The sequence below is a fragment of the Glossina fuscipes genome, unplaced genomic scaffold, assembly GCF_014805625.2.
Source record: "Glossina fuscipes isolate IAEA_lab_2018 unplaced genomic scaffold, Yale_Gfus_2 197, whole genome shotgun sequence".
Lineage (NCBI taxonomy): Eukaryota > Metazoa > Arthropoda > Insecta > Diptera > Glossinidae > Glossina > Glossina fuscipes.
The window spans coordinates 1066112-1077219 of NW_023998540.1; the positions used below are offsets into that span (position 1 = coordinate 1066112).

The 11108-nt window shown below is 34.1% G+C and overlaps 2 protein-coding genes across 3 annotated transcripts in view; both read right to left on the minus strand.

Moving 5' to 3' along the window:
• Nucleotides 1–1358: 1358 nt before the first annotated feature.
• On the minus strand, nucleotides 1359–8422 carry LOC119641929 (serine-arginine protein 55-like). 2 transcript variants are annotated; one of them, XM_038040847.1, is made up of 9 exons: nucleotides 8274–8422; nucleotides 7962–8102; nucleotides 7787–7857; nucleotides 7610–7717; nucleotides 7441–7537; nucleotides 2507–2580; nucleotides 2148–2450; nucleotides 1928–2089; nucleotides 1359–1592 (listed from the first exon to the last, which is right to left on the minus strand). In XM_038040847.1, the coding sequence occupies exons 2-9, from the start codon at nucleotides 8085–8087 to the stop codon at nucleotides 1484–1486; spliced, it is 1050 nt and encodes a 349-aa protein (XP_037896775.1). In that variant the 5' UTR covers nucleotides 8088–8102; nucleotides 8274–8422; the 3' UTR covers nucleotides 1359–1483. The 2 variants fall into 2 exon arrangements, with proteins under 2 accessions (XP_037896775.1, XP_037896777.1); XM_038040849.1 differs by lacking the exon at nucleotides 1359–1592 and adding an exon at nucleotides 1600–1694.
• A 1906-nt stretch (nucleotides 8423–10328) lies between these two features.
• LOC119641936 (beta-mannosidase) overlaps nucleotides 10329–11108 on the minus strand; it is a 7136-nt gene continuing 6356 nt past the window's right edge. The window contains exon 10 of the mRNA XM_038040860.1: nucleotides 10329–10610. Within this exon, the coding sequence (XP_037896788.1) occupies nucleotides 10344–10610 (267 nt within the window). The 3' untranslated portion in view covers nucleotides 10329–10343. The remainder of the gene's footprint in view (nucleotides 10611–11108) is intronic.

Below are 11108 nucleotides of genomic sequence, written 5' to 3' on the forward strand. Positions count from 1 at the left end.
TGACGGTCAATGCTATTGACTGAAATGGATTTGTGCGCATAACCAACAAATACACATTGTTTTTATGGATGATATTAAATCATTCGCGCGCGCAAATTCATTCATCCCTACTTTTCTTGAAGCGATATAATTCACTTATTGCATTCGTCCTTTTTCTCTTTTTCGTGAAAGTGCCTATTAATGCACTTATTTCCACTTGGTTAATGTTATATTATTTTACTTATATATATACGTTGAAATAAGTATAAAACGATAAAAGAATTGCATAATGCAAAACTCGAATGGCTTTAAAGTTACCCTGTCAAATTTCCCAAATATGTGGGCTGACGTCTTTTCCATTTGTAGAGAATGGGGAAGACAATCATTGCAAAGTCTTGCCGCTAAGAGTTTTCTTGAACACTCAGTGGCGGATATAAAATTCAACTAAAATGAAAAAGCTACGATGATTTCTATATTGTTGACGATCGCTTTAAAATCAGCCGATGCTTTCAAACCCATACTTTTTTATTTTTATTTCATAATATGAAGAATGTAGCACTGCTATAGGGGACGTATGCATCTACAAGCACACGCATTGGACGGTATACGGGATAAGAAATGTCCATCAACACGTTTACTGCTTATCAATTATCATTTGAGGTTTAAAAGCCCTCCCACCTGTTGTCAATATGCCGAAATTCATATAATTTCGCGAAGTGAATCTACTTCAGTTTGACAAAAAAAAAACTAAAGCTTTAAGGAAAAAATTTTTAATGCAATCATTATTTTTACTTTATTTTATTTTATACTTGTAATATGTTTCTTAAACGTATAAACAATATTTTATTTTCATATAATTATTGTTATAACTAAAGAACAAACGCAATTAATTTTTCTTCCACGAGTTATTAAAAATATAGAAAAACAAACCGAGCCATTATGTAAGCATCCAAAATATAAAGACATTTATTTAATAAACACACATATCGGATGTTTGCGAATCAATTAAACATTAAAAAAAGAAAAGAAAAAAAAAGAGGAGTAAAAGTCTTACTTAGCCTTTGAGTTGTTTTTGAATTAAGCCCCGATAGGATGAGTGAATAAAATTATAAGTTACAAAAGAAAATTATTACATAATATTATCGATAAGAACCCATATGTTGTCGATGTGCGATACTATAAATTCAAGTATTGTGAGTGAATTTTTTTCCCTTGGAAAAGACTTATGAATTTTAGAAATTAACGTAAGATGGCTTTATAAAAAAGTTATGAATTATTAAATTTATGAAAAAAACGTAAAAAAAAAAGTTTGAATTCTAGTTTAAAAATAAGTTTTTCTTCAGTTTTTATGATGTTTCAGTTTTTTAAATGTTTAATTATGACAGTTGGTTAAACTGAACCTTAAATTTATATACTTAATTATAGATATAAATTTAAGGTTAAGTTTAACCAACTGTTAAAAAACGAAAAAAAAAAAAAAAAAAAGAGTAGAGCGGTCGCTAATTTAATCATCCATACTTTCGTTGTGTCGGTCAGGTGAAGCATGCCCGTTTTTCGGTGACACCGAACGCGATCTGGAACGTGATTTGTTATCGTTGGAAACTGAACGATCGCTGAAAGGGTAGGGAGAGAAAAGAAAAAAAAGCAAATACTTTTTATAATAATCGGCAGGGAAACGTATAAAGATTTTGAAAGATTACGAATTAGCGGACTTTCTGTAATAACAGAAAACGCCATAGTGAGGTAGAACCAAAATTTAATTTTAGTGATTTTTTTTTAAGGTTAATTAATATTGTCAAGTATGAGAAAGTGTTATTTGTGGAACAAGTGTGGTGGTGGTGGTGGTGGTGGTAGTGGTAGCACAAAATCAGAAAAGTAAAACAAAAAATATTTATTTATTAAAATCACATTCAGTTTGTGATAAGATAGTAATGCGTATATAACTTACCGGGAACGGGAGTCCCTGCGTGACTTGGAACGAGAGCGGGAACGTGATTCTCGCTTAGAATTGGAGCGGGAACGTGAGCGTGAATCGCGTTTTGGTGAACGAGAACGGGAACGGGAGTGAGAACGAGACTTAGATTTGGATTTGGATACCTCACGTGATTTACTATGAAGCAATGATTTATTAAAAATTAATGATATGTAAACCGATATCTCTCACTTACTTGGAACGTGAGCGAGAACGTGATTTAACTGGGGACTTGGACTTGGAGCGCGCGCCGCGAGATTTTGAACGGCTGTGCGATTTAGAGCGAGAACGAGATGAGCGTCGTGATCTAGAGCGTGTACGTCTACGGGAACGGGAACGTGAGCGTGAACTCGAAGATCCAGATTGTCCACGTCCTCCACGACCACCGCGGCCACTGCGCCGATCTTCTACCAAACGTATACGACGTCCATTCAAGTCGGTGTCATCCAACTTTTCAATAGCTGTCTTCATATCAGACAATGAAGCAAATTCCACCACACTGTAAGCGATAGATTCTTTAATAATTGCTGATAATATAAATTAACGCAAATTTACCCCTCGTTGCGTCTTTGTTTATGAGCATCCGCATAAGTAACTTCTCCAGCCTGGCGCATGTAATCCTTAAGGTCCTATTGAAATTTCGGCAAGACCACGCAGAATGACCAAGAAAAAGAATTGTGGAAAATTGCGATTGTTTAATACAAAATTCTTTGTAAATGGAGAGCAACACATTGAAATTGCAAGCAAATAATTTAGCATCTCTCTCCTGAGCAAAGCAAATCCTTCCATCATTTACTTCATTCATTCATTAAGTCTTCTATACAAGGGTCAGCTGCCTAAGAGTTTCTGATCTGATCTAAGCCAGTGGAATAAGCCATGAAGACCACAAAACTTCTCTCACTATTGTTCACCTTGGCGGTTTGTTAGAGACATGTTTGTTGTTCGAAATGCCAAACCATTTGCTTGCGCTTCTCTAGTGTTTAAGCTCTCTTGCTTTTAGTTTCTAAAATATCCGTTTTTAAGTAAAAAAAAAAAAAAAATACATAATTTTTGGTTTATAGTTAAAACAGTTCTTACTTAGGACATCATCATCTGTTTTAATTTTATTGGTACCAAACTAAATGACCAAAAAATCGACCGATCAATCTTTTTATAATTTGGCTGATTTTCTCTGTACGTAGATTTGGGAGTGTTTTTAGCTAAACAGGCTTTGCTTGAAGAGTCAGTCAATAAGCCAGTTTGAGTCCCTCATCATGTTTTTTTTTTTTTCTCAATTTACGTTTTAGCCTTATTTAAAGAGAGAAAGTCACATTCAAGCGCGTCATCTTATTATCATCATCACACAATTTGTCGTCTTCAGTTCCCTTAACTGAGAGAGAAGTGCAAACACCGAGTCGCTTATTCCAAACGGTTTTGTTTAGTTAGCGAGGAGGAAAATAAAGTAACCAATAGCTTCGATTGCCTATTTCTAGCGTTGACCGGGTTCAATGTTATGCCAGTTCAACCGTTTCAAGAAAGTTTTAAGAGAAACAACATCAAGTGATCGATTTTTTAGGGGGAGCAGAGTGAGACGTCGATTGTTGGCGCCATTGCCATTCACTGCCATATGAACCTCTAGTGCCAATAAAACGGAATGCTTGAGAACCCTATGTGTGGATGGATAACCAGTAAGATTGGCTGGGTGGTGTTGTACAGTGTATTTAGGAGGCCAACCAACTTTTCGGTTTAGATCAATCAGCTCGCTCAGAACAACGTACCGGAGCTTACTGGAAAATAAAAAGAAATTGCACCATGTCTCAATATGAATTGAGGACACAGTAAAACATAAGCTTATCATAAGCTCCTTAGCGACTGAACGCGTAATCATCTTGCAGACGAATGATGAATGGTGTGACCGTGTCATTGAGCAGAATTTCAAACGCCAAGGCTCGTCTTGAATGCACGCACCAGGGTTATTTTCAATACGGACTTGATGACCATTGGACCCATCATCATGATGAACGTGGCGTTTCAAATGTGCACTGACATTCATTTCATTGCCTCAGAATTACGAACGAATATATGGACCCGCTAGACCATTACAGTATGGAGAGAGTGAGTTCTTGATATTAGCCAAAGTGAACTTGAGTTCAATGACCCGACTGTCTGGTTTTTGCACATATATACCACATCTCCCTTGCTTTGGCAGTATGCACAGATCATCGCAGAGATTGTCAGTCTTTGATCCAAAACAGTGAGCAAACAAGATTTAACTGCGCATTTGGACCTCAGCACTTGCGCGAAAAAGAAAATTTAACATTTCTAAAATTAAATTCATTTATTGATATACATTAATTAAAGCTCGTTGTGATTTGTATATGTGTTATTTTAAGTACCTAATAACGTTGATTAACGAGACTCAACACTAACGTATAAAAAAAACAACTTCAGTATTTCAACATAATCAATCACGCCGTCAGAAATACACAACGGGTGGTGGGCTCTTTGAAGCATCTGCGCCAGTTCGTAAAAGTAATGCTGAAGTTGTCTTCTTTACAAGCAAGTGACTTCGGTCTCTGGCTTCTGCGGTTGAGTAACGATTTTAGTACAGAGTTTGTTGTTTGCAATAATCAAAACCAATACACACATCTTGTAAGTGGAAAACCCGTGCTTTAGACTGGCCAACAAGTTGTGTTTGACAGCTTTTATGTGCAGTTAAGGCAGGCTAGGCTGTTGATTATTGATTACGAAACGTCAGCAATTTTATGTGATAGTTCCCATTACTCTTGTATAGCTTGGTAGTTCGCTTTTCTCTCTAATTTATTTTTAATACGGTTGAAAAATAACCTCGTCTTTTGAGCTAGTCGGAATGATGGCTTTTTACCGGTTGCTCACTTTTTATTTTTTTTATACGTGATTGTTTGAATTTAATAATCTGATCTCTATACATAGCTTTCTCTGTCTCACTCGTCTATTGGCAAATTGATTTATTACAAGAAAGGTTTCTGTTTGCCCCGTTTGGCCTTCACATACACACACATGTACAAAATCCAGGGGGATTGAAGAAGAAATTATACCCTTGCCTCATACATTTAGTTTAATTATTTACTCGTCGGCGTCATCGCTTACGCACCTACATTTTGTTTTTCACTGTCTCACTCTGGCGCGCAAAGAGGTTTCTCCCTCAGCGATTATAGGTGATGGACGTGCCCTGGTTTGTAGCGGCGCATATCATTTGTTTGCATCGCGTATCGCACATCACACACACATTTCACAAAATCGAGCAGAGAACTAATTGGCAGAGTAGGTGATAGTAGTAGAGTTGGGTAGTTGGGGGAAATGATAACAACACACAACCGGTCAGTTTTTTTTTGTTTAGCATTTTCGATTTTATAAATGTAAAGTTAGAAATTTTTTTTGTTTTTTTTTTTTTTTAAAATTTACACAAAACAAGGATTTCTAGTTAGTTAAAAATTTCGGCCAATTGTTAAACGTAAAAATCTTTCTTAACAAAAAAAACTTAACAGAGAGAAATAATCAAAACACAAAACGAAAATTCTTGAATCGTTAAATAAAGGAAAATATTTATACATTAGAAGAATAGAGAAGAGGAAGGGTTTGCCAAACCATGCAGAGAGTTCTTTTTTCTTAGATTTATTAAATGTCGGAGAAAGGAGTATTAATAAAGGAGCAACTGTTAGTAAATGGATGTATATATTAAATATATGCAAAATATTTTAAAAAAAAGCTGGAATGGCCTTCGCTAATTAAACACAGTGATAAAGTTATCTTACTCCATTCAATAATTAAATCCAATTAAACTAATTTATTTATTTTTTTTTTTATGAGAAGCAACGCGATGTATTAAAACATTACATTCTTCGGCGGGAAGTGATATTGCGATTATTTTCGCGGTGTTTGAAGCAATTCGCAAATTCACAGAAAGAATAAACCGTAAGCCGTAGAAATTGTCATAAACGGTTCAAATAGTTTTAATACGAAATATAATAAGACTGGATAATCCAAGATAAAGTTAATGCGTAGATGCAAGCAATATAAATATAAATTTGCGTCAAAGATTATGTGGAATAAAACTTCTGATGAGGGCACACGAAAATATATTAAATGCTGCAGCCTATTCGAAACTTTACCAGGGAAGACTTTTACTGTACCCCTATCTCTACTAAATTTTTAGAGTATACCATGCCTTGGAATTAATCCATTTTCAAATCAATAAAGCGCGCGCGTACGTATGGTTTGCTCTACCTATAGTGCACTAGCACTAGCAATAAGGTGTCCCAAGAACGTTCTTAAATTATTTTAAGATTTGACATTCGCGTTATGTTCAAATTTGCTTTCTCCACAACTGTCCTCGCATTTCTGAAGATTCCACGGGAAACGAACTTTAAATCAACGCTCGAGCCATAAATTCAAGACGTGAAGAGTACTGCGCGCTGAAAACCCGAATCCATTAAATGAGATTAAAAATTACTTTCAGAAAACAATCTCGAAGCCTCCAACAAAACACGACATATTTTTAAATCGATTTTCTATCATAAAGCACCACTGAATTCGTTAAGAATATAAATCGCACGCTCACATAAAATTACATTTCAAATATTGCACTTGTTTTGAAAATTAAAAAAGGCACCTTGCATCTAAAAAAAGCTTCCTTGCTAGCTTTCCATAAAACACATATTTGGTACAATAAATATGTAAATAGTTACAAGTAATTCAGCATACGACGATCCTGGATTGGAAGAATGAAATGAATATATATATATTCCAAGTTTGAAAAACCGATAGTTTGCTAAATTTACTAAAATTGCAATGGTCTTGAACACAACAACAATATCTAGTATGTGCTATATGCAAAAGAGTCAGAAGCGTTCTTTTACGCGTCACTTTACTGCTTTTGTGAATTTTCACTAACTACCATATGGTGGCATTTGCTCCGACATAAATAGTTATTCTCCCATCTCCTGCACTTTATGCATGTATCGATGATATCTTTCCTGGAGGCCAAATACTATCAATTTGATAACATTTTTCTCCAATAATGCATAAATCAATCGTTCATTCATAACAATCGACAATTGATCTCATATCTTTGGGTGTACATACGCTCTACGTGTCACCACATTAACTGGAGGTTAACGCAAACCGAACACATCTCCTTCCCCTAAAGTAATAGTTTTGCATATATTCAATAATTAACAAAGTCAAACAAATATATAATTGACTTAACTTTCTCGAAATGTTAATCTATTTTACAGAGGAGTTACTAAGCAATTACAGTACGTTTCATTCAGTTGCTTCTTTTTTTTTTTTTTAATCAAGTACCGCTTTCGCATATTTTTTGTGTATGACTTAAAACATACCAAGCGAAAAGTACTGTTTTGAAGACTTCAAAAATAAAACAAAAAGCAAGAAAAACGCTACTAGTCTTATATTTATGTATCAATAAAATAATGTGCAAATAATGTGCATACAATAAAATGTGTACATACCTGCCAGCTGACACGGCTAGACAAATTCTCCACAATAAGTCGATATTCTGTGCGGAGAGGGGGGCCATAACGAGATGAAGATCTTGAATTTTTGTTTCTAAGGGACAAGTGAAAATCGTTTAGAGAATTGTAATATATATTAGCAACATTTATGCAAATGTAAACTTACTTGTCATTATAACGACCACCACCACCGCGTCGTCCACCATAACGATCATCACCATAGCGGTCTCTATGACTACCTCTAGCGGTTCCTCTAGCTGGTTCTACAACTACCCTAAAATAACAATAAAATATATTTATAAGGAAATTCTTATCAAAGTATCAATTATCTTTTAAAATTTACCTTTCACCTAGCAGCTCTTTCCCGTTTAATTCATAAACTGCGTCGTCGGCATCACGATAGTCTTCAAATTCCTATAAAATGTGAAATGACAATAATATGCATTCTATAAAACACACCCTTAAAGGATAAAAAAAAAAAAGCGCAAATGTCGATTTTTCTTAGCAAAGTGTCTTACCACAAATCCGTATCCATTTTTAATTAAAATGTCGCGAGTGCGACCATATCCTTTAAAAAAACGCTCCAAATCGCGTTCCCTAACGCCGTACGGCAAACCGCCGACGTACACACGTGAACCAACCATTATTTATGTTCTTAACTGAAATCATGAAAGCAGAATACATGCTATTAATAAGCATTTTTTCAAAAGTCAAAAAAAAAAATAAATAAAAACAAGATGGCGTCACCGGGTACAGAATTTTTCTTTGATTTGAATATCTCAATTCAATAAATTGTTTAGTTACTATTCAATATAATCAATTTGCCTTACCTCTGCGACTTCTAAAATGGACTTTAGATTTCAGTTAAACGTTTTTTATTATTCTCCACTACACCTGCCCGCAAATATTTCGCTGATTTCTAGCTCACACAAAAACGTAATGATGAACTCACACACGATGTATACAACGGAAATAAAGATTTTACATTCTCTTTTTCTTCTTCTTGAATATTTAACGAGTCAACAATGGATGATTCCCTGCACTATAAAAAAAAAAAGAGGCAGCGCGAATACAAAAGTCTTTGTATTCTATATAAAAGTCGGCAATTCTTTTTGAAGGAAATGTTTGGAAAATGAATTTAATTACATGGCGCTTTCATGTGCCAACTGCAACATCAAGTATATGCAAGATATACAACAAACCAAAATATTACAAAGCACGTCAAAAGTTCTTAAAATGAAACGCGTAATTATTATAAAAAATCAGAAATGAAACTTTGTCCAAAAAATATTATTAGTGCAAGATTAAAGAGTAAATTGTTTCACAGATGCGTGCGCAAAAAAATATATATAAATCTTTTTTATTCATTTATTTTTATGTGTTGTTTTTGGTTAGATTATACAAGGCTTTAATAGCCACTTTAAACTTTTTAGATATTTTAATGAAATTTGGTATAGTGACGCGTTTTCGCCCAAGGACGAACACTATTGAAAATGCCTTCGGATCGGTTCAATTTTTCGATCGAAAAAAATTAAAAATTTCGAAATTTTTCGGCAAAAGTGGCTAAGTGATAGTATTTTTGGCTGGAGCAATTATTGAAGCCACTCTCATATAGCGAAAACTGAAGCTCATACGACAAAAGGTATCGTAATAGTAATTTAACATAAAAAAATTTAACTGTTCCAAATTTGGACTATCTCGGCCTATTTTTTCGATCCTACACTAATAAAGGTTTTCACGAAATTTGATACTTTGTAGTGCAGAAAAGTCTAAGTTCTAACAAGTGACGATGGAAATTGAACCATAATACTGTAGTAATTTCATATAAAAATGAACTTTACGAAATATGGACCATGTACGCCTATTTTTAAATCCTGCCGTATGTAAAGATTAAATTTTTACTAAATTATTTTTGCATTTTGGGCCCGCTTGAAAAATATATCTTTATATATAAACAAGATATAATTATTGTGTTCTATAATAAAAATAAGAATTGGTTGGTGTATGGTACTTAATGATCGGCGTTGCCCGGAGCGGGAGTGGGAGCTACTTGGTTTGAAATAAATTTCGAGTGACGAAAGACATATGCAACCAAGTGCCTTTTAACGTATGTCTTCCAAGTGAGAGCTAGGTAACTAAAAGGTACATGATTAGTGCTCAGATAGAATATTTTCACTTGAGAAATGTACAAAATAATTCCAAACATTCTGCCCTGTGTGTTATATGATTAGTATGCATAAAACGGAAATTTAGTTAGCTTTTATTTTGTGTGGGCATGGCAGACTTTTCTCATTTTTGCATATAAGTAGGAGATAATTGGTGAGTGCTGAGCAAAGACCCACAAATTTTTGCCTAAAGAAACAGTGTTTATTGCGGGCGTGCGCTCTGACCTATTTTCCTGTTTTCAATTCAATTTTAGCCAACACGCACAATCTTCCAATTTTTTTACAACACACACCAGACAGATTCGTCCTTTTCATATAAATGAATGTCACCAAAAGCAATAATGGAGCTTTAAACATGTCTTACAACCACTTTTCGGAAGCTCAAAAGCTGAGAAATATTACCTCGGCGCCTTTGTTAGTTCGACTTATAAAAAAATTAGTAAAATAAGGTCCTCTAAAAAAATAAAAGACTTAGATCTTCAAAGTTAACATTTTTCATTTAATATTGTATTTGCATTTAGCAATTATTATCAATTATAGATTAAAATGTAGAAAAGAAAAAAAAAATTGTACAAGTCTTAAAATATATTTTTAATTATCTATGCTATTCCGAATTGGACATATGGCTTGCTTATTGATTTTATTTTGGTAAATTATTATTACATAAAAATTATTCTAAACCTGTTATAAAATAATAGTTTTTTTAATTTTTTCTTTTTTTTTTTTTTTAATCAACTAGTTTTTTAAATATTGATTGACTGTCGTTACTTTGATATCATGTCTGGTTAAATTGATGCAATTATTTGCTTCAAACTCTAAATGAATAACTTGAACTGGGGTAACTTGCATAAAACCATTGCACGATAACTTGTATTTAGAAATATCGGAACGTAGCAATTCGACGTAAACAAATAATGCCGGATATTTTGCAGATACCGTTAGACTGTAACTATTTGTCTTCACATATACGCTGGAACTGCAATATCTATGAGAGATTTCCAGCTGCAAAGAAAATTGAAATATTAAAAAGTTTCCTCAATGAATAAATTAATTTAATAAGAGCACGAAACAACTGATTGTGGCCAACTTGAACTCTGGTATGTCCGCTACCGTTATTCTAAAATAGAATATGTACATTTTTGTTGTTTTAATTTATGAGGGGATGAGCAAAAAAAAACGACTAGGCTCTGCTCACAGTCTATGTTGCGCTACGGATTTGTCCTCGAATTGACTTTGCATATTTTTAATATCAATCTGTGCGCAAGAACTTCCAGCGGATCTGCCGATAGATTCATTTTTGTAACCACGAGAGAGAGTTTACTACAACGATTACACAGACAAACAGACGGATGAACGGACGGACCTGGTTTTAATCAATTCACAATTTGATGCGAGCGAATAATATATGTATTTTATGGGGATTTTCAACATCCAACCAGCATGCAAGAGTTTCCAGTGTATCTGGCGATAACTTCATTTTAGTGGTCAGGAGAATATTTA

Coding starts and splice junctions, on each gene's coding strand:
- LOC119641929 (XM_038040847.1), bottom strand. CDS start 8,087: ATGGTTGGTTCACGTGTGTACGTCGGCGGTTTGCCGTACGGCGTTAGG. Junction 7,538..7,609: donor GGTGGTCGTTATAATGACAA/GTAAGTTTACAT, acceptor CTTGTCCCTTAG/AAACAAAAATTCAAGATCTT. Junction 1,593..1,927: donor CGCAGGGACTCCCGTTCCCG/GTAAGTTATATA, acceptor CTACCCTTTCAG/CGATCGTTCAGTTTCCAACG.